General features: G+C 55.4%; 3 protein-coding genes across 3 annotated transcripts in view; 2 read left to right on the top strand and 1 right to left on the bottom strand.

Annotated features, from left to right (window-relative positions):
- Positions 1 to 640: 640 nt before the first annotated feature.
- On the top strand, positions 641 to 10724 carry RGP1 (RGP1 homolog, RAB6A GEF complex partner 1). The gene is made up of 8 exons (XM_029961535.1): positions 641 to 803; positions 4067 to 4203; positions 4571 to 4654; positions 8097 to 8246; positions 8325 to 8471; positions 8855 to 8982; positions 9235 to 9412; positions 9618 to 10724. The coding sequence occupies exons 1-8, from the start codon at positions 688 to 690 to the stop codon at positions 9839 to 9841; spliced, it is 1164 nt and encodes a 387-aa protein (XP_029817395.1). The 5' UTR covers positions 641 to 687; the 3' UTR covers positions 9842 to 10724.
- Positions 10725 to 11648: 924 nt separating this feature from the next.
- On the bottom strand, positions 11649 to 13093 carry MSMP (microseminoprotein, prostate associated). Its single transcript, XM_008927752.2, has 3 exons — positions 12982 to 13093; positions 12242 to 12350; positions 11649 to 11838 (listed from the first exon to the last, which is right to left on the bottom strand). Exons 1-3 carry the CDS (start codon positions 13091 to 13093, stop codon positions 11649 to 11651), a joined length of 411 nt encoding a protein of 136 aa, XP_008926000.2.
- Positions 13094 to 19281: 6188 nt separating this feature from the next.
- The window catches only part of NPR2 (natriuretic peptide receptor 2), a 15825-nt gene continuing 12905 nt past the window's right edge, over positions 19282 to 22201 (top strand). Inside the window, exon 1 of the mRNA XM_029961526.1 lies at positions 19282 to 19405. Coding sequence (XP_029817386.1) covers positions 19282 to 19405 — 124 coding nt within the window. The remainder of the gene's footprint in view (positions 19406 to 22201) is intronic.

The following is a 22201-nucleotide window of genomic DNA, read 5'->3' on the forward strand; positions in this document are numbered from 1 at the left end:
GGGGCCTGTGCGGGCGGTGAGTGGCCCCCGGGGCGGGAGCTGCGCGGACCTTGCGGCACTGTGTGCCTGATCGCTCGGGTGGTCCTTCCCGTGTGCGTGTTTGCGGTCGGGGCCGGCCCCGAGACCCGCGGGTTGGGGGTGTCAGGGCTGTCCCTCCTCACCCTCGCGGCATGTCCAGACCACTGTTAGCTGTGAGGGCCGGGGGGATGGGGTATATGTGTGTGTAAGGCCAGGGCTGTGCGGGTTTCCCCCGCTCACCTCCGGGCTGTGTGTGTGTGTGTGTGTGTGTGTGCATCTGTTGGTGTTTGTGTCCCTATTCCCCCTCAGTTACAGCGCCCAGCCCTCCCTCCGTGTCGCTGCAACAGGTCAAGTGGGAATGACTTTAAACTAAAAGAGGGGAGGTTTAGATTGAATATTAGGAAAAAATTCTTACCGTGAGGGTGGTGAGGCACTGGCACAGGTTGCCCAGGGAACCTGTGGATGCCCCATCCCTGGCAGTGTTCAAGGCCAGGCTGGATGGGGCCCTGAGCAACCCGGTCTAGTGGAGGTGTCCCTGCCCGTGGCAGGGGGGTTAAAACGAAATGCAACTTTAAAGTCCCTTCCAACCCAGACCATTCTGTGATTCTGTGATTCCATGTCCACTGTTGTTCTTTTTTTTGGCAGGTGTGCACCAGGGCTGTCCAAGCCATGATCGAGGTGTTGGCCAAGCTGGGCCGTGGGCCTGTGTTCCTGGCAGGGGAGGTGCTGGAGTGTGTGATCACTTTCACCAACCCCTTGTCGGCCTCTTCGACCTCCGCCAGCAGGTACAGGGCCTATGTTAGTCTGTGCATGCAGCCTCCAAATGTTGGAACTGCCTGGGTCCCTAACCCAGCCTCTCTCCCTCCGGAGCAGCACTCATGGCTGAGGTGTGGGGCAATGGTGCCAGCTCAGCCCACTGTGACTTCCCTGCCCGATGCACTCCCTTAAGGGGGCTTTGTGCTATCGCTGTTTCAGGGATGAAGCTGAGGTAAATTCTTCTGGTCTCCTGCCCCCAGGAAGGAGGCAAGGAAAGAAGTATGCAGGTAGAGATTCTCTGCCCCTCAGGTGAGCCCTCAGTGACAGGGTTACTGACGGAAGATGAAGCCAAACTGGCTGTCAAAGCAGGATATCTGGTTACACCAGGGTGACAGTCCCTCAGAGCAACATCCAGGCAGCGTCATTATTTCCTGTGCTTCTGGAAGGAGCTCTCTCTACCCAGCAGTGCTGCAGGGATCAGTGTGATCCCTGCCTCCAGAGATGGCAGGCACAGGAGTGAGCACTGTCAAGGGTCAGAAAGAGGCACCTTCTCTGACAGCAGTTCCTATGGCCCAGCCTTTGATTGAGTGCTGCATCTCCCCTTATCATCACTGTCCCTAAAATCAGCGTTGAGGAAATGTAAGAAGATGGGAGCTTCCCATATTGGCTCACAGGGGGTGACTCTGTGTCACAAGTAATCACCCAGAGCCTCCATGTCCGCTGAGTGTGTGGCCTTGTCTGATTCTTCAGGGGGTGGAGAGTGCTTTCTCATCTCTAGACCTTCCTGGGAAGTGTCTGTTTCCAGCCCTGTCATGTTCAGCATCTTTTCATCACCGGGATGAGATTCACACATGTTTGCTTTGGTGGGCCCACTCCCAGTGCTTGCAGTCTCAGCAGCAGAGCAATCTCTTGTATTACCACTGTGGGGCTTCTATGTTTATTGCCTTCCTTAACTTTTCATCTTTTCTTCCTGCTTCCTCTTGCCTGCTGAATTCAGCTTTCAAATTCAGCTGTGGCACAAGTATCCAGCTTCTGAGCTTCCATCGGTGTTCTGTCCTGTGCAAGGACTGAGTCATTCTTCCTGCTTCTAAAACGTGTGGGACTGCAAGGGTACCAGCTGGAATGGTTTTGTAGGTTTGCAGTTTACCAAGGCTTCATTTGGGGACTTGAAGTGTGTGGTGCTCTGTAGAAGACTGCCTCTTGGAAAAAGTTCTTAAAATCAAACAAACAAACAAACAAATAATCAATCTGACGAGACCTGGCCAAATGATGCAAGTGGTGACAGCAAATAGGTTGGTGGTTTGGAAATTGAAGCTGTGGGTTGCATAAAGGCAGGAGCCAAATTAAACCACGGCGACTGCACAGCAGGCAGATGGACCTGTCAGGGACTGGAAGGTTTTGGAGCTGACAGGTGGAGGGATGGAGAGGCACACATTTGGAGCGCAGGGACAGAACTGAAGGAATAGTAGGAGGTAAATTGATTGTGGAGTATGAGGTATACAAGAAACAAAGCTCTTCTGCCCAGAGCCTGTGTGGACTACTGGAGCTATGAGGAAGGTGAGGCAGGAGGGAAGTGACCTCAGCACCAGTGCAGGATCCTTCTGTGCCTCACCAGCTGGACAAGCCAGGTCTGCTGGCAGGAAGGGGCATGCAAATTTTGGTTGGATGTCTGGTTAGAAAAAAATGAAAACAATCCAGTGGCGTATTGTTGGGCAACACTGAAAAAGAAAGAAAAAATATTCAAAAGGTGGTGTTTGAAGGCACTGTAAGCTTATATAAAATTAGTAACATTGCCTCAAGCAAGAGCAGTTCTCTTTTTCCATTACTTTACAGAAAAAAAAAAAAAGCCCTGATGGAAGAGCCGTGCTGGTATTTTTAGAGAATGCAAAGTTACAACTGTAGGATTAGAAGCAACTGGGTAGAGTAACCAAAGTGTGTTTGAGCAAAGGCAGCCAGCACATACAAAAGATCAAATAGTGCATCCTTAGTCAGCTGACACGCCTTTTCCCCTGGTTCATCTAGACCTTTAACTGCTCTGATGTGTCACACCAAGAGACACCCATGTGCCGCAAAAAATCCCTCTGCCACCTAAGGCGCTGGTGTCAGTGCTTACTAATCAGATCATGATGTTAGAAAACACCACAGGAATCATACTGTGGCTAAACTGTAGAAATAAAAACTACTGAAATAAAACTGGATGAGTGATTTGGAAACTGAAAGGTCTCAGTAATGCCATGGGAAATGCCTTGTGGAGTGGCTGAGGACGTAAGCAGAGTCCAAAACATGAGACTGTTTTTCGTGCTGGATGCGTGGCCCTACATTCATTCCTGTGGCTGTTCAGAGAGGGGACAAAATGACACCTTTGCCTCCCCCGTAGCTGTCAGCAAACCCCTTGCATCAGGAGGGGAAAATAGGTCCTTGTGAAAGACCCAGAAGCATCCTGCTCTGGTCTGACACAACCAGCAGCTGATGTTGACGGGGATGGGAGCTGATGTTGTGGGGAGGGAGGGAGGAAGCATGTCTGTGCCCTGCCTGCCCCAAGGAGTATTGAGCTTGGGGCAGCTGGGAGCTGTGGGCAGGGGCAGTTGAACCCAGCTTGCAGGTATTTGTTGCTTTTGAATTTGCCCACGTCCCTGATGATTGTGTTAATGGAGTGCTGCACTGCATGTCTCCTCTGGCTTGGGATTTAGGTTGTCATGGCTAAAAGTCCTCTGCCAGCCCAGGCCCATGTGCAGCAGCTCAAGGTGTCCTCCCCAGAGTGCAGTGAGTGGCCAGTCCCAAGCTCTGGGTGATGAGAAAGATGAGTAAGGCTTTAGACCAGATCTTGGAACACTTGACCTCAGCATGTTTTCTGGAAGATCCCTGTGAGGTTCTACACCTTGTCTCTTGGCCCCAGGGAAGGGGACAGGGGCTGCTGACCTGTGCTACTTGCTGTCTTCTGCCTTGTTTGCACAGCAGGTTCTTGGGGCAGGGTTGTTTCCTTGTGCTGTGTCAGTGCTGTGCCCGTGGTGTAGTGGCTAAGACTGGCCACAGAGCCAGGCCTTGTGAGAAACTGCAGTCAGCAGCTGGGGTGGAAGTGGCTTTGGGTCAGCACCACACCTTGAACTTGCTCACAAGGCTTGTTTGCAGAGGAGCTGTGAGAGTGGCCTCAGTGACAGTGTAGCAAGGCCTTCTTTCTTCCATACAGCCAGTCCTGCCTGGAGCTGAGCAGAAAGAGCTGCTCTCCTCCCAGTTCCTGCTTGCTGTAATCCAGGTTTAAAGTGTAGACACAAGTGTTGCTCTTTGCTTTCAGTGAGATGCTGGCATGGGCCAGCGCCCAGATCCACTGCCAGTTCCACGCCAGTGAGAACCGGGTGGCGCTCCCTCCCTCGGATGGCAGCAAGCATGACGTGCAGGCAGAGAACGAGACCGTCTTCGTCCCCAACAGAGGTGAGTGCTACTTCTGTCACCCCAGATAGGGACAGAGAGCACAGCAAGCAGGAGTCAAGTAGACCCTCATGTGTGTTATGAGGGCAGCATGCAAAGAAGTGAGTGGGAAGTCCGTGTTGCTTTCCTTGTGTCATTCCCTGGCGGTGGTTGTTGTGGGACCTTGTTATACTGGGACCAAAGTGGCACTAGCTTGGAATGAAACATGACAGTTGTCTGCCCAGCTGTTCTCGTAGTGTCTCATGATATGACCGGGGCATGAGATGTTCCCTCAGCCCTCTTCTCCCTGTTCCTCCCCATGAGGATAAAGCTTGACTGACCTGGACACAGCCCAAGTCTGGGCAGCATTCACATGTTTCTTCTCTTCCAGGAGAGCGGGGTCAGTGTATCCTGTCCACCCCACCAAAGATTCTCTTCTGTGACTTGCGACTGGATCCTGGAGAGTCAAAGTCCTGTGAGTCTTGTCTTCTCTTACCCTACTCACAGAGCTCACCTCCAGGGAGCTCTGCTTTCAAAACTAGCTTTGCAATCCCAAGTGCTGCAAGTGTGAGACCCTGGTGCTTGTGGAAGATGAGATGCTTTGATGGGAGCATGAGTGCTCAGGAGCTGCTGCATCATCCAGAGTGTGTTCTCCACTGCATTATGGCTGCGCACCTGCAGCATGTCCACCAGTCCTACCCCTGGCCCACGGCCTTTGCTGCAGGTCCCATGTGTAGCTGCAAGGAATAAAACGTTTGAAATACCTAGTTGCAGCTGAAGGAACAGTTACACACACCTCTGTGTGTAATTCTTGAAATTTAGTCTGGTGTCCTCCAAAGGTTTGTGCTTCCTCTTCACATTGTGGCTGTCCTGGAGATCGCAGCCTTCTGTGTGTTCTAGTTTTCCTGCTGTAAACGTGAGGACTCCTAATCTCTGCTCAGAGCTCTCCATGTCTGAGTAGACAGCTGTGAAAATACAAGTATGTGCTGTTGTCTGTCAGTCGGTGGCTGTGTGACCCAGCCTGTCAAGCTATGTCGGATCTCCTTTGCGTTCCAGTGGCCTGTGGTGTAGCAGCAGTGATGTTGGGCCTTGCAGGCTGTTTGTGGAGAGCTCCATCAGGTTGTCCCAGGGATCTGCTGGGAACAGTTGATGGAGGCCTCTCAAATTGCAGAGCACAGGGAGTGGACAGGCAGTGCCTGTGGTGGAGGGGGCTCTGCTGCAGCATTGAGCTCTGCAGAGGTGAGAGTGTAGCTGCAGGTGAGACCAAGGAGCTGCAGTGTTGTGACATGCTGGTTTTGGAGCTGATGTCTCCTGCCTTCCTCATCTTGGAGGGGCCTGACTGGAGGGAAAGGTGGACAGGGTAAAACCGGGCTGGCTTGGCTAGCTGGTTAGTAGGGTGGGGCAGTGTTGTCTGGGGCTGTGCCACTAAGCTGCAGAGCCTGTCATCTGAGGATGTTTGGTTATTCACTTATTATCCTACAGCATGATACTGGGGAAAGGAGCTGGCCATGCCAGCAGGGAGGAGGAGGAGTCAGGAATCTCAGCTGGCCTGGGGCTCACCTGGATTCTCCTGTGCTCCTTGCTGCTTGAAGGTGTGGGTCTGGAGCATCCCTTCACTGGGAGCAGGGGGATGTTCCTTTTCCTGGAACATCTCAGGCAGGCTGGGCAGTCTCTGGGAGAGCAGATCAGTGACGACAGCCCGAGCTCCAGGTGGCTGAGATGGATTGAGGGGATTTCCTTGTGTGCTGGCTTTGCAGGCAGAAGCTGTTCAGCCCCCAGCTAAGCTGGGGATTGTCTGTCCTTCGCTCTGATGCTGTGATGTGCGTCCTCTCTGCCTCTGGGTGACACCAGCACAAACAGCCTACATCTTCCTGGCGCTTGGATGCAACCCCTCAGGAAGGACACAAACTTCTATACTTCGGGGTTTCTTGTTACAGCCTTTCCCATTGGTTGTGTGAAGCACCTGTCCGTTTCATGCCTCATGTGTGGTGTCACTGTGTGTGGCAGTGGCTTTTTAGCACTGAAATCCTTGTATCACAGCCCTGGTCTCATTCTCTGCCAGGCTGCTCACACCGATCCCATCAGCCAGTGGTGCTGCTGCTCTCACGCGAGACTGCAGCTGGCACGGCTGCACATCATTCCTGGGGGCTCCTGCCAGCTCCGTGGAGGGAGAGTTAAAGCCGTGTGGGTGTGTATCTTAATTCTTCATTTCCTGTTTTTCAGAAGTTTTGAGTTTTGCTACGCAGTTTGGAAAGGGAAAGAAAAACCAACAGAAAACCCAAGAAATCTTAATTCTGCTTCAGCAATGTACTGTGTTATTAAAGTGCAACCAGAGCTGGCACATACAGCTGAGGTTGTGTCAGGGTTGTCTCTTGATAAAAGGCCTTGTTTTCAGTTGCTGACCAACTTATTCCCCAATATCTCAGTGTTGTTATGGTGCCTGTATGTTGAAGTTCATTGACTCATCTCCCAGCCCTTTGACACTCTGCCCAGGCCAAGCTCTTTAAATTTGTCACCATGAAACATTTTCTCAAGTCCTCAGGTCATTTCTGTGGCTGTTTTTGCCTCCTCTCCAGTTTTGTAACACCTTTAAATATTTGGTAGATCATAGAGCGGGGAGGAAATGGAAGCAGCCTGGACACGGGCCTGGAGCCCAGCCAGAGGGCACAGCGGGTGGGTGAGGAAGGCATCCATAGTGCCAGGAATGTGCTTCCTTCTGGGATATGCAAGAAAGCTGGGACTTCTGAGTCTTGGCATTCCTGTGCTGGGTAGCAAACTGCCCATCCTTCTTCAACAGCGGTGGTCTCTGCTCAGATTATCCTCACTGGGCAAGAAGGTCTTTGTGAGCACTCTTGTTAAGTCTGATACAGCAGTTTGCTTCTGTGGAAATACCTGATTTTCCTCCCTGTCAGGACACTTCTCTGCTTTATCTGCACCCTGGTCAGGCAAGACAGGCTTGTGCTTTAAGGTGTGACATCCTGTGGACACTACGCACTAGCACAGGCCTTTTTCTTCCTTCCAGTCCTGTTATTTTAAATCTAGGAGTTATATTTAAAATGTAACCCTAACTTTTAATCTAAGCCCCAGTATTCAGGATGTGCCAGACTTGGGGAAGGAGCTGTGGTTTCAGAGCAGGATGCTGCCCTTCCTCTGGCAGGGTGTATCTGCGTTACGGTGGGCAAGCCAGAGAGGTGGAGACTTTCCACAGTTCACTGTTTGTGCCTTTCTTGTTAGTAGAGCATGTGGTTTGGGAAAGCTGCAGAAGTGTTCGCACTGCGTCAAGAGAATTGGGGTTTGTGTGGTGGCCAAGGGGCTCTGAGAGGGCTGAGTGTGGTGTAAGCCAGGCTCCAGCATCTCAGAGGCCTCAGAGTCAGAGGCTTCGTGGTCTAAGTCATCAGTCTGTCAAGGGGGACATGCCACAGGTTGTTTGTTGCGAAGGTCTCAGTGTTGTTTCTTGACCATTTAGACCTGGCACTTCAGAGAAAAATACAGGAAGAAACTAGCTTTTGTTGCTGAGCTTGGGGTTTGTGTAAAGCAAATACCAAAAGAGGCATGAGGTATTGATCAGCACCCGCGTGGGGCAGAGACTGGAGGAGACTGCAGCGCGTGACTGCGCTGTGAGAGTGACGGGTGAAGGAGTGCACAGAGGCAAATTTGGGTTGAACTCGTGACTCTCATGTGTTTGTGTTCCTGGATTTTACGTCTTTCACATTCTTTTGAGGCAGTTTGTGTGTGTGGTTGTATGTGCTGGAAGCAACATCTGGATGATGGTGCGTGTGATGGGAGGAACAGTGCGCCTGGTGCAGGGGAGCTGGGGATGTGCTTGGACTGCTGTGCAGCAGAAAGCACCAGGCACTGTCCCTAGCTCAGCACTGCTGCTGGTCCCAACCCTTGGAACTTCTCTGCACCCCTTGCAGATTCGTACTGTGAGACGCTGCCTGTGGACGGCCCTCCCTCTTTCCGGGGACAGTCTGTGAAGTACGTGTACAAGCTGACCATCGGCTGCCAGCGCGTCAACTCCCCCATCAAGCTCCTGCGCGTGCCCTTCCGTGTCCTCGTGCTGCACGGTGAGGCCACGCACTGCCCTCCCTGCACAACAGGCCAGGCTGCACCCTGCCCCGCTGACACTCTCACCTTCTCCCCAGGGCTCAAGGATTACCAGTTCCCACAGGATGAGGCCGTTGCGCCCTCAAACCCCTTCCTGGAAGAGGAGGAGAGCTTGAAGAAAGACTCTCGCCTGGCCGACCTGGCCACAGAACTGCTCATGGTGGCCACCTCCCGACGCAGCCTGCGTAGGTCATATTCCCTGCTCCAGCTTGCTGTCCTTCCTAACCTGGGCATGGAGCACAAAGCCAGCTGCAAAAATCTCTCACTAACAAAACAAAGCTCCAACTGGGGCTGTGAGCAGCTCCATCAGGGCCTGCTTGGGTCAGGGCCTCCCAACCAGTCTCAGACTCTTCCTGCTTCAACCAGAGAGACCCTCTGGCCAGCATATCGCAGCCAGTATGTGGTTTTCTCTTGCTCACTGCAGGCATTTCCCAAAAGGAACACCACCTCCAGTGACTGCCCTTCACACCCAAGCAGCAGGCACGGGGTCATGTCATTAACCCAGGGCACTGCATGGAGCAGAGCCTTATCCTGACACAACTCCTACCGCCCTCTTCTTGCTCCACAGACCTGTATAACATCAGCAACACTCGTGGGAAGGTGGGAACGTTCTGCATCTTTAAGACCGTTTATAAGATCGGAGAGGATGTCATTGGGACCTTCAACTTCTCTGAAGGGGACATCCCATGTCTGCAGGTCATTGTTGGCTCTTGGGTCACTGGGGAGAGGCAGGGGTTTATGGTGGGGGAGAGTCAGAAGAGATTGAGATGGCACTGGGCTGCTGGGGGTTTCTACTGAGGGTTTCTAGTGAGACCCAGTTGGGGTCTCCTTGGAGTGTGAGCTGGGGAATGATCCAGTCCTGAGCTTTTTTGGGAAAGGGAGGCCACGGGCTTTACACAAGGGCTGTGTGACGTTGTGAGAACAAGCACCCTGCTGACTGTCCTGCAGTTCTCGGTGAGCCTGCAGACGGAGGAGAGCATCCAGGAGGAGTTCCAGCGCCGTCGGGGGCAGCCTGTCTCCTTCACCACGCACGCCCGCCATCAGGAGTCCTGCCTGCACACAGCCCAGAGCAGCTTCAGCCTGCCCATCCCGCTCAGCTCAACGCCGGGATTCACCACCAACATCGGTATGTACCCACCAGGGAAGGGACCTGCAGAAGGACTGCAGTGTCCCCAGCCCTGCCTTGCTCAGCAGGGCTGTGTCCCATGGGAGGGAGCTCGTCTCTGTGAGTGGGATCATTTGCATTTCCCCTTGCCAGGACAGCCAGCACTGAGACAGCTGCTGTCCCTGTCCCTTGTGATGTTGTCTCCTGACCCCCCTCTTGCCCACAGTGTCCCTGAAGTGGAGGCTGCACTTCGAATTTGTGACCTCTGGGGAGTCGGCGGGGACTTGCTTGGTTCGTGGGAGCCAGTCAGAGGCTGTTACCTGGACTGGGGTAGAGCAGATGGAAGTGGACACTTTCAGCTGGGACTTGCCCATCAAAGTTCTTCCCACCAATCCCATCCTGGCTTCCTACGTATCTCAGTTCTCCAGCACTAACTCCATCACCATCTGAAGTAGGGAGAGCTGGTGGGCCTGCAGTGCTGCAAGTGTGTGCCACTGGTGGGAATAGCAGGCAGGACTGTCACCAGCATGCCGTGGGGCATGCATCCCTGTGTCCCCTTGGCTTCAGCTGTGGTGCCCAGGTGGGCACCAGGCAAGTCTGTCCCGTCTGTGGGTGGAGGATCACTGTTCTTGTTGCAGAGTCCTGTGCTGCAGCCCTCAGCTGAGAGCTGGACCCTTCCTGCCTGGGTGAAGATGCGAGTCCCAGCACTCACCAAAACAAAATCTGCCTCCCAGGGAACTGCTGACATGCCTTTACCCCATGTGGGGCTTCCAAGAGGGAAAGGCCCAGCCCTGAGAAGGGAGAGGGAAGGTCTTCCAGTGAAGCTTCATACCACCCTTGGGTGAAAGCCATTCCCCTACAGAGAGACCGTACAAGCAAAGGTCTGGCATCCAGGTGAGGCACACTGCCCACCTGGGCTGGATGGGAGCCCACTCCCCTGTCCTGGCAGGCATCCTGCCTCTCAGAGAGGTGTCCCACACACACAGTCCAGTGCCATCCTCACCTGGAGGAGGCAGGTCCTGGCACACCAGCCCTGCACTGCCGACAGGTGCTGGTGACCTGGGTGCAACCCTGCTGCGGCTGCACAATAGTAGTGCAACTACAAAACTGAGCAGCACTGAGCCCCTGGGCTGTTGTCTGCCTGCATTCCTGGATGTAAAGGCATCCTGCTGGTCTCGGGATCCTTGGGGAGCTGTAGGGAATGCAGGTTGTGCATCCAGGAGCTGGGATGGAGATCTCCCTGCTCAACAGCAAGCTCCCCATTTCTACTAAACCTTCCAATGAACTTTCCTCTTTGCCTGGAAATAATAAACATCTGAATGTGCAAAACTCAGCCTTCCCAAGAGCCTTATTCCTGCATTGTTCCCAGTGGTGGACACATCCCACTCTGCGTGGCAGTCACAGGCTGGAGACCTCCTCTTTGTTCAGTATCTTTATTGCAAGAACAGAAACATCTACACAAGGCTCTGCACAACACAGCATGGCACCGGCTGGGGTGGGCTGCCAGGGTGGCTGGCTCCAGCCTGGCACATGTGGATTGCTTCTGCTTCCTGAGCCCCCCCTCCCTGCTCCCCTGCATGTCTGGGGGTGGGGGTCCTCCCAGGGGCTGTCTGGTGGTTCCCCCCGCACTGCTGCCCACCCAGGGCTGGCTCTGTTGTGGTGTTGCCCAGGGCTGACCTGCGGTGCCAGGGACCCCAGAACCTGCAGGAGCAGGGGCATTAGTGGTTCCAGAGGTGGGTTGTTCCCCGTACACTCTGGGAGCAGAGAAGGGGCTGGCCAGGTTCTGAGGGTCCTGCACGAGGGGCCATGATGCTCCCCAGTGAGCTCCCAGCAGCTTCTGTGCACAGGGATGTGGATCTGGGAGGGAGCAGGGAGCTGCGTCACTTCAGGCTGGATGTGGGAGTACAGGACTCCTGCGAGCCAGGCTGATTTAGTGCCAGAGCCCTTTCTTTAGTAACGAGGTTTTCTGCCCACCTGGGAGGAAATCCCGTAGGATCTGCATTCCCACCGGGTGCAGGGTATCTCACAGGAAGAATGCCCTGGCTTGGCTCAGGAAGCTGAAGGCAGAAGCAAAGCCGTACTGTGGCAGCGTGAGGGTGCAAATGTCAGCTCGGTACCATGGTGCGTGGATAGTGGTTTCCCTTGGAGGTGGCGGCGGTGACGTCTCTACAGGACGGGGCAGGTCTGGAGCATGCGGGAGGTGTGCTCTGGAGGAGGGAGGACGCCGCCGAAGGGGCGCGGGGCGCTGCCGAGCTTCTTATCTGCTCAGCCCTGCGCCCAGCACCTTGTTGATCAGCGGCTCGGGTGTGCCGGCCGAGCCCCACTCGTGCTCCACGGTCTTCACACAGGGCAGGCTGGGGTTGGCCTTCTGCACCACCGAGATCTGGCAGGTCTGCGAGTCGTAGTGGGCCTCGCACCAGTCGGGGAAGTCGATGGGGTGCTGGGTGCTGCGGAAGAGGGCACAGCGCCGTCAGCTCCCCCTGGTTTGTGCCGGAGGGCTGCTGGCAGGGCCAGCTGGCTTCTGCTGCTGCCAGCCCCCCAAACAGGGTGTCTTCCAGACCAGCTCGGGCTGGGACACAGCTCCCAGCACAGCTGAGCATCTCACTGTGCTGAGACACCCTTGCCCACCGCTTTGCCTCCCCAGCTTACCCCACCACCCTCAACGCCCCGGTGGGGTCCCGTCCACCTCTGTCCCTTGTCCCCGAGTGCCTGGTACCCCACAGCCCTCGGTGGGCTCTGACATCTGCTGCATTTGCAGCCACCAGACGCCCTGCTGTGGGCACAGGGGTGCTGTGGTGTGCAGCACTGCCAGGGACAGCCCACTCCAGTGCCCCTCAGCCCCTCACTCACGTCTCACAGCAGCCCACGCCAATGGGGTGCAGGCAGGTGCAGAGCAGGCAGTTGGTGCTCAGCCACGATTCCCCAAGGGAGAACTGCTTCCCCTCGTACTCACAGGGAGCTGCAAAGGAAGCAGTGGTGATGAGGACACATGGGCCTGTGCTGAGGGTGAGTGGGAGCCTCCTTGGCATCCCTGTGCCCTGATCAGGGTTGTCATGACGTCCCACCCACCTCATGGTACAGAAGATATATGGTGATCTGTCTACCACCCTGCAGGTATGGGATGCCCAGACATCTGCCAAAGGCAATGTACCCATCCTCTCCTGGCCATGCCCTGCAGCTCTCCCCACTACCCTGTGGGCCTAGAGCAGAGGCAAGTGGCTCTTGCTTCCTTGGAGAGGGCCAATCCAGCACCCTTTGGGGTCTGAGCATCTCTGCAGCCCTGAGAGGAGTCAACAGAGGAAAGACAGGCAGACCTCTTCTCTCTGCTACTAGTCCTTCACACTTGGCTCCAGACAGGCTCCTGCCAGGAGCCTTCATGGCCCAAACAGCTGTTTCTCAGCCAGAGCCCTGGGGAGCTGTTGTGTGGTTTATAGACTGCTCCTTCCACTCACCACTGGCCCACGATCCTGCTCCTGAGCTCAACACAGTCCCTTCCACACTTTGCAGGCACAGAGCAGAGCCCTGCCATGCTGGAAAAGCTGAGGCCTCCTCTTCCCATTAGCCTCTTCCCATCTCACTGCCTCACTTACCTTTAGCCTGGAAGTAGCATTTGGCCTGGGAGCCTGGCAGCTGGAGGAGGAGGGAGAGAAGCAGGCAAAGCCTGCCCCAAGCACACCCCATCTTCTGAGCTTGCACGGCCATGGTTGGTGTTAAGCTGGGCTTGTTCACCTTGCTTCACTATTGCCTTTGCTTCTTCCCTTCTCTTTCTCTCTCTCTCGCTCTCTGCCTTTTTAATGCTCTTCCCCCATCCCAAAAAGAGATATTTATAAAGTTCAGCTTTACGACCCTGGCCACCAGCTGTGCCCCACTGGAAAAGTTGTAAAACTCATTTCCTGATTTGAAAGGCATGAAAACAAGAGGTAGGATCAAGATTTTTAACAAGCTGTGAAAAGCTGATTCATGCCCTCCAGAAATGTCTCCAGTTGGAAGCCCCTGTGGGTGCAAAGCTCCACAAGGAGTGGAGATCCAAGGGTCCCCAGCGGGGTTGCCCTCAACAGCGTGGTGAGCACGTAAGCAGCAAGCACAGGAGACCCTGGCTCCTGACCAGAAGAGCTCCAGGCTCCTCTCTGGTCGCGCTGAACCGTCACTGATCCTTCACAGCGGCCAAGGTTTTGGGAGCATCCCATCTCACAGGGGCTGGAGCAGCACAGGCGTCCTGTTAACAGCCAGTGTGGGATGCAATGGCACCATCCTCGCTGGGGATGGAGGTGCTTGCACCCAACTCCTGGGTACCACAGCACAGCACTTCCACCCCAGCCTGGGCTGCGACCGTACCAGGCTTGTGGCCATGCATGGATTGAGGGTGACAGCGAGTTTTTTGGCCAAGAGCAGGCAAAACCATGATTGCCATTTGCTGATGGTAATTGCCATCTGCTGATGCAGAGCAGGGAGAAAGACCCAGGGCTCATCTGAGCAGTGCTTGTGAAAGGGGGCTGGGCCTGTGTACACGCAGCACCCATGAGATACTGGAGCAGTCCCTTTCAGAGTCTGGAGACCAGCCACAGCAAAAACAGGGAACAGGAGGGATGAAACCAGGAGACAAAATGTGCTTTTGGGCAACAAATGACTTGAGAGAGAAACAGGGAACTTGGCTGGAATCAAGGAGCCATGGGAAGATGCCACACCACCCAGGGATGTGCCCATGGACTGCCCAGGCCCTTATCCAGAGGGGCTGCCTCTGGATAGAAGTGATGAGGCTGTTATCAGCTGGCAAAGTGAAGGGATGGGAGAGATGGAGGAGGTCAGAGCCCTGGAAGCCACATGGCCTTGGAGAGCTACAAGTAAAAGGCTGAATTGCCAAAAGAAATTCACAGCCCTTGTCAGAGGTGCTGCCGGCAGCAGGAAACAGGGCCCTGGGGACAGTCCAGGCTGTGGCTCGGCCGGCATGGGGCTGTGCTGGCAGCGAGGCTGCTTCAGTAATGGTGCATATGTGGGTCATCTGCCCCTGCATTAAGCTCCCTGCTTTTTGAGAGTTTGGGATAAGTTTACACCTTGACGCGTGAGGCTTAATATCCCTTCCAGAATTTGTATTGGCATCCTCTATTATAGCTGGATATTTTTGTTGTCCCTGTTAAGTGCCCAATCCCGCATTGAATCCTGCTAAATTTTGGCCCAAGCATTTTCCTGTGGCAGTCTAATTAAGCACAGAGTGAGAAAAAAAATACTTCCTTTTATCCGCTTTGGATTCATCACCTTCAGATTTGAAGGTGTAGTCCCTTCTCTCTGGTGCTCTGGGCCCCCTCGCCATCCCATTGCATCCCTGTCCTGCAACCTATGCTCTCAGTGCCCAGGGAGCAGCCCTGGCTTTGCATCCCCTCTTCCCCCTGTAGAGTTACCCCAGCCCTCTCATAGTGTCCTGCATGATGTTGTGCCTCTCGGTGGGTTGGCTGGATGGCAGCGAGCGTGAGATCTGCTGGGAAAGGATAATAATAAACCAGAGAAGCTCTGAGCACCCAGGAATAACCTGCTGACCACGGGGCCACGAGCCGGGATGGCAGAGTGCATCGGTGACAAATGGAACTTGCCCTTTGGTGCAGAGTTGTTACTATATAAGGAGGATAAAATTGTTCGTTGTCAGAGCAGTAAATTAATATTCTTATTGTGTGTTTGGAAAAAGAGGTCTGGCACGCTAGTAACTGCAGTGAAATAATCCATCATTGTTTCATCACCAAGAACAGCAAATGTTAAACAGAAGGGGTGGGTTTCACTCGGAGGCCCGCAGGATTTGGACAGGCTTCCAGAAGGGTGCTCAAAACCTGGGGCAACAGCATCTCTTGGCTGCGTTGAAGGGCATTGCCCCTGCTCCATCGGAGTCACGGGGAGGCATTCCCAGGATTTCTGTAGCCATTCTGGTTGACCAAAGAGAGGATTTAAGACTATCTGCTCACTCACGGCCTTTGGGTTTTTCATCAAAGCACTTTGCTGGGAAAGTGTAGAGAAAGAGGAAAGAGGGTCAGGACACCCCTTGGCATGTTGCAGAGGGAGCTGGGCAGTGGGAATAAGGCTGGTGGTCCCCACACACTGTGGCTGTGCATTGGGAATAAGGCTGGTGGTCCCCCACAGCCTGTTGGTCCTGCTATTCCCCCACCTGACCACTTTCCTTCCCCCACTTTTGCGTCTCTGGACACCCACCTGGTCCCAGCACACCCCCCTCATGGGCGATCCAGAGCATTTTGATCCAGCTTGTACCAGAGAGGGCTTGTAGCTTGGAATGCAGCAGCTGGAGCTGGACTTTAGTTTGGGTTCTTGAGGGATGCTGTGACTGGAGAAGTTGACACCCTCTCCCGCTGTGCCAGACTGTGCATCCTGGAGGAAATTTTGCCATGGAGACTGAAAGAAGACAGCCGGTTTTGGTCTTACATCTCAGGGGACAACTGAGACACGGGGAAGAGCTGCAAAAGGGATATAGAGGCTGGAAGAGTGCCTCTCTGGAAGTGCAGTCACTTTATCAGGCAGAGGCCAACAGCAGGGACTGACTGCCGGTCCAGGCATGCCAGTGAGGAGCAGTCACCATCCCTGAGCATCCCGGGATCCTGCAGAAGCTCACATCCATGTCTCAACATTCTCCCAGCAGGACCCAGCTCTCCTGCCTAGCCTGGCTGTTGGACTGTAGCTGTGCCTAAGAGCACCCTGCCAAGGGCACAGCAGTGCTGGCCTCCTCTCCCAGAAAAGGCTGGGTACCCCCTCTGCAGAGTGGCTGTCCGAGTGCCCAGTGCCAGGGATGAGGCCCAGTGGACGGGCAGGGACAAGTACCCAAGCCAGTGGGTGCTGGGATGAGGTGACAGCAGCCCACCCCAGCCTCACAGGAGGCTTGGAGGGTAATAAAAGATGCTGGACAAGTTGCCATCAGCAGGATCCAGGAGGGTTATAAAACCTGAATCTCCTGAGCCTTCAGCTGGGACTGCAGCTGCAGAGCAGGAAGCAAACAGGATCCCGGCTGGCATTGTGAAAGCAAACACCATAAATCCGAGGAAGTGCTGTGATTGCTGTTTTAGGCACTGGGGAACTTGGCTCCTGTTCCCCAAAGGTATTTTATTTTCTCTCTAAACAGAAAAAAAAAAAAAAAACAAAAAAAACAAAACCCCACAACCCCAATTTATTGCTGGGCCAAACTGCCTTGGTGCTGCCATGGACTACCCAAGGCACCAGGGCAGGTGCAGGTAGATGCCAGCTCTGAGCGATGTCACTCACTTGACTGCTCACTGGCACGGCCAGGTCCTGGGGAGAAGTGAGCAGAGGGGTCAGAGAGAGCTGGGCAGCCAGAGGCTGGGGAGAGGCACAGGAGGGGACAGAGGGCTACCCAGGGAATGACAGTCTGCTCACGGCATCCTTCATCCTGCAGCTGGTAAGCCAGATGGGATAGCTTGTGGAGGCTGGAGTACTGGCAGGATCAGATCCAGCTCTACCAGCAATGAGGCTGTTGCTCCAAAAAGGAGACAAAGCAGAGGGGACATGATGAAAAGCTTGATGTCACCTTGTTGCAGAATAATTCGAATTTAGTAGTAGAATGGCTAAGGCTTAGTAGGAGAGTAGGCCCAGAAAGCAATGCTTCAAAGTAGTAAGCTAGCAACCTTGTTTGTGAGTGTGGAATGTGCTGAAGAGATGGCAACAATAATCAAAGGATTAAGTCAAGCATGTATATAATGATTTGTTACCTGGGATGTGGTAAGGGTCTGTTAATCAGTTTCTAGGGGTAAGACAGCTTAAGTAAGATTTATGATTAGAATAGATGATTATTAATTGTTATCAGTATGAAGTATGAGCTTGCTTGTAACTGTTTTGTTGTAGAAACTGCTATGAGCTTGTTTGTAACTGAATGTAACTGTTTTGCCGTGGAAACAGCATGTAAACTTGTTTGTGTATAAAAGCTGAACTGAGAATAGAGGTCTTTGGAATCCTGACTTGGGACGCTAGTCCTCAGGTTCCCGGGGCCCGGAATAAAGCACCGCATAAACCGGCACTCTGTTGGTTTGTGGTTTTATTTGTTACGGGCAACAACCTTACTTTGCAGGCTGGCTGCCTGCTGGATGGAGCTCAGTGCCAGTGGAGGAGCATGGACCAGGAGATGTGCTGACATGACCTGCATCTACCAGGGGTGTCTGTGCATCAGCACCCATACCCTGACCCTCCTCACAGAGGAGAGACATTCCTGTGCCATGGGCTGGGCACAGTATTTCACAGGGTCTCTACAAGCCCTGACTGGATGGTGTCTGTGGGACAGGATCTGTTGTGGGATGGTGTCTGTGGGTCCCCTGCTGTGGGACAGGATCTGTGGGATAGGATCTATTGTGGGATGGTGTGTGTGGATCCCCTGCCACGGACAGGATCTGGTCTGGGATGGTGTCTGTGGGTCCCCAGCTGTGGGATGGGCTCTGTGTTCTGGGCAATCCCATGCTGTGGCTCACTCAAGCTCTCTTGCCCTCTTGTCCTCTCACATGGTCTCATCCTCCCTTGCTCACCCCCCTACTCCATTCCTTTCCATTATCCCTTGGCACTCTCCCAGGTCGTTTAGCCTAGCTGTGGCTGCTCTGTGCCAGGCCAGGTTTTGGCATCACTGGGTTAGCCAGGCATCCCCGCTACCCTCAGCCCTGGCTCTCCAGCACCCCGGATATCCCAACACCCTAGGTATGCCACAGCCCATGGCTCTGCCCAGGCTCCCCTCAAGGAAACGTGCCATGAGGTCGTGGGGTGTTTAGGAAAACAGGCCTTGGCACTTGCTGGCCATCCTGGGAAAATAAAAACATCCGGGCAGGCAGCCACACAGTGAGTGCGAGAGGCTGGCACTCCATAAATCCCCTGGAGCAGGTGCTTTGTAGTCGGCACAAGGAAATGAGCACATTATTCAACTCGGCTTAAACCTCAAAATGTTTCCTGTCCTGTGAGTCAGAAATAACCCTGGGAGATCATTCCTAGGCCACGCAGGAGCCACACGAGCCAAAAAAGTGCCAGGTACTTGTTGGGCCCAGGGACCTGTCAGGGAGGTCAGGAGTCCAGGCCACTGGCACTGACCCCAGCATACAACTGCTCTGGGACATGCTGGGGACACCCAGGGGACTCCCAGACCAGTTCTGGACACCTTGCTTCATTGGGATGCAAGGACAGGGAGAGCCCCAGGAGACCCTGAGGATTTCTGGATCCTGGGTGGATCCCGCAGATCTCTGGCCTCTCTCTGGTGTCAGAGAGACAGATACCCCTGCACACTGCATTGGCCCAGTGCATCACTGTTGGCTGGCACTCACAGGGGCACCCTGGGGTGCTACCCTGCTTTAGGGACATCCTACAGGAAAAGCCATGGATGGCTGGTGGATTCGTGGTGGAAGAGATGACCTGGGCATAGAGCCGGGACTCCACATACTCAACCTCAGGGTCCCAGAGAAAATGGAGAAGAAAACACTGCAGCAGGTGTCCCTGGCTTGGCACAGTCAGCACCTGCTGAGGGGTGTTACAGGTGACATGTCCTGCCCTGGTGCCCTGCAAGGGTAGGGTCTCTCCTCAACCCCCCAGCAATGAGATCCCTGGGACAGGTTTGTGTGGCTGTGCCCCCGGTGTCCTGGTGCAGTCCTAGGAGGAGTATGGGTCACGATGGATTGCCATGGACCAACACAGTCCACCATAGACCACCATGGAAATCTCTGGTCAGACATGGCCATATGGACTGCAACAGACCACCATGGACCACCATGGACCACTGAAGTCTACAGTAGACCACCATGGAAATCTGTGGACTGCTGTAGACCACCAGGGACCACCATGGATCATCGTGCACCACCATGGACCACAGTGGTTGGTCATAGACTGCCACGGACCCCCACAGACCACCATGGACCACCATGGACTACCGTGGACTGTCATGGATCACCAAGGATGACCATAGGCCATTATGGACTGTCATGGACCACCATGGGTGGCCTCAGGAAGCTCTGGACCACCAGAGACCACTGCAGTACATCATAGGTGATCATGGACTGCTGTAAACTGCCATGGACCACCATGGACTGTCATGGACCACCAAAATCCAACATAGATCATCATGAACCTCTGTGGACTGTTCCAGACCATCGGACACTACCATGAACTTCCATGGCCCACCACAGACTGCCATGGACCACTACAGATCACCAGGACCAGGGTGCACAGCCCTGTGCAAGGAAGCCTTGTCAGCTTCAAGGTGTGGGATGCCCCTAAAACACAGCATGAAACTGTGGGACAGGGAAGGTGCGATGGAGTTAGAGAAACCCTAAAGCATGGTGAGCCCCAGCCCTACATCCCACAGCGAGCAGGCTGAGGGGACAGCGAGGGTAGTGGGCCCAGTGAGACCCCATCCCCACCTCGGCTCCTCTCCCCCTGTGGGCACTTGTGAGGGGACGCCCTGCTCTGAGGAGAACTGGGGCAACCACCCCCTGAGCCCTCTGGCTGTCTGAGTGTACAAGTGGGAGTGGGCACAGCTGGGTGGATTGTAGCTGGTGCTACTGGGTGTACGGGTGTGTGGTGTACAGTATGTGTATGGTGGTGTGTGTGCAATGTGTGTATGGGATGTGTGCAGTGCAGTGTGTGGGGGGGGTTGTGCAGTGTGTGTATGGGGTGTGTGTGCAGTGCACGGTGTGTGTGCAGTGTGTGTGGGGTTGTGCAGTCTGTGTATGGGGTGTGTGCAGTGTGTGTATGGGGGTTGTGCAGTGTGTATATGGGGTGTGTGTGCAGTGCAGTGTGTGTGCAGTGTGTTTATGGGGGTGTGTGCAGTGCAGGGTGTGTGTGCAGTGTGTGTGGGATGTGCAGTGTGTGTGGGATGTGCAGTGTGTGTATGGGGGTTGTGCAGTGTGTGTATGGGGGTTGTGCAGTGTGTATGGGGTGTGTGTGCAGTGCACGGTGTGTGTGCAGTGTGTGTATGGGGGGGTGTGAGGTGTGTCCTGCACACTGTGTGCACAGTGCATGTGTGGTGGGTGCACGGTGTGTGCGGTGGGTGGGTGGTGCAGGGTGTGTGCACGGTGCATGGCGTGTGTGCGGTGCACGGTGTGTGCGGTACCGAGGCGGTGCCCGGGCCCCCTCTGCTGGCTTGCACACGCACACACCGAGTGCCCCCGCACCCACACCCCCCCGCCAAGGGCACCCCACGCACCCCATCCCTCCCGCAGCGAGTCCCCCCCAACTTCTCCCGCTCTCCCTCCACCCCCTTTGCTTTTCTTCCACATATCTCTATTTTTGTTTCCAATTTCCCAGAGTCGTTCCTCCGCTGGCTGCGTCCCGCCCGCGGCAGGTCCTGCGGGAGCACCACCACCTCCCGGCGGAGCGGCCCGTGCTTGCTCCCTGACCACTGCGCCCAGGGAGAGGACAGCGCGAAGGCTTTTCCCACCCAGGCTGCTGCCAGTCCCTCTGTCCCCTCTTTGCTCCTGGGCCTGTGCCACCGGAGACTCGGAGATGCCACTGTGGCTCAGGACACGAGTCACAGGGCTGGGGGCACAGAATCTGCTACCATCAGAGCCCCATGAGCAGGGCTGATTTCACAGAGGCTGTGGTCTCCGGCGGGACCATCATCACCCCATCATGCCCAGCCTCACACTCCACAGGGAAGCTCTTCCAGACCCTTCCAGCTTCTCCTTTCGGTTATCTCTGCTGTCAGTCGGATTTCACTGTCCTTTGGCTCCGTGCTACGCTGGCCCGGGGTATTTATAGCCGGCAACCCAATCCCCCCGACTTGGGTTGTGCCGGGCTGGGTGAGCCGAGCTCCGTGACCCCGCGACGGGAAGGACGCGTCACTCACGGTGGGGACACCCGCAGCGGTACAGGCGGGGACAGTGAGAGGGGCTGTGATTCCCGGCAAGCCTAGTGGCACAGGGACCCGTACCGGGGCACCACAGGGTGCCGTGCCTTGGCGCTGCTTTTCTCCGGTAGCCTGTCCCAAATCCCAGGAGAGGACAGCGAGCCCCTGTCCGCCGCTCAGCGCAGCATCCCTCACGCGCCCGAGCCCCGCGGGACGTTGCAGGGCCGGTGACACCCGCAAACGCCTGCAGGGTTCCCGTGAAGACACTGCGCTCCCCCTGCGCTCCCACACACAAGCATGCCGTCCCACATAGCTCTGAGCCATGGGGCAGTGGCTGGCAACACACACCCGCAATCCCCTCCAGCCTCTATCGCCCCCCACCCCCGCCCGATGGGAGCAGGCAGCAGGCTGGGAATGCGAGGAATGCACCGCAGGCATGCTGCCCCCGCCGAGCCCCCCTTGCTCTACCGAGGCACCCCTGCAAACAAACGCACGGCACCTCTGTGTCCCCCCGGGCGGGGGGGCGCCCCATGGCAGCCCATGGCATCTCCTTAGATACTTCCCAAATTCCCGGAAGGACGGGTAACCCCGCTCTGCCCGAGTTATCCCAGCCCCACGGCGCCCTAGGGGCTTGCACGGGGTTCCCTGCCCCATAGTCACCCTTGACTCCAGAGCACTCCGCTGTGCTCCCCTCGCAGACGCCCACCCTCCTACCCCACAGGTTGGAGCCTTAAAACCCGCAGTGGTGACGTGCCCACTGCCCCAGTTCCCTGCCACCCCCTGGCCTCAGCCACCCCTGCCCCACCAGGCTGGGTGTCGCTGGGCAGCAGCACACCAGGTCGCTGTGGCAGAGGTCCCCACTTGCACCCTCCACTACTGGGGGGACCTCCTGGCTGCCAAGGATGTTTGGATCCCTAGGGCACTCAGGTTCTCCGGGTCCAATTCCCCAGTTGCCCCCCCCTGCATCCCAAATCCCGGGTAGCTCTCCAACTGCC

Source organism: Manacus vitellinus, unplaced genomic scaffold (genome assembly GCF_001715985.3).
Source record: "Manacus vitellinus isolate BGI_N305 unplaced genomic scaffold, ASM171598v3 scaffold_36_pilon, whole genome shotgun sequence".
Classification (NCBI taxonomy): Eukaryota; Metazoa; Chordata; class Aves; order Passeriformes; family Pipridae; genus Manacus; species Manacus vitellinus.

Bases quoted from the DNA above. Each gene is read 5' to 3' on its own strand.
- RGP1 (XM_029961535.1), top strand. From the start codon at position 688: ATGATCGAGGTGTTGGCCAAGCTGGGCCGTGGGCCTGTGTTCCTGGCA. The intron at 8,247-8,324 runs GTGAGGCCACGC...CCTTCTCCCCAG, and splicing joins CCGTGTCCTCGTGCTGCACG to GGCTCAAGGATTACCAGTTC. The intron at 8,472-8,854 runs GTAGGTCATATT...CTTGCTCCACAG, and splicing joins CACCTCCCGACGCAGCCTGC to ACCTGTATAACATCAGCAAC.
- MSMP (XM_008927752.2), bottom strand. From the start codon at position 13,093: ATGGCCGTGCAAGCTCAGAAGATGGGGTGTGCTTGGGGCAGGCTTTGC. The intron at 12,351-12,981 runs GTAAGTGAGGCA...CTTCCTTTGCAG, and splicing joins ATGCTACTTCCAGGCTAAAG to CTCCCTGTGAGTACGAGGGG. The intron at 11,839-12,241 runs GTGAGTGAGGGG...CCTCTTCCGCAG, and splicing joins GGCGTGGGCTGCTGTGAGAC to CACCCAGCACCCCATCGACT.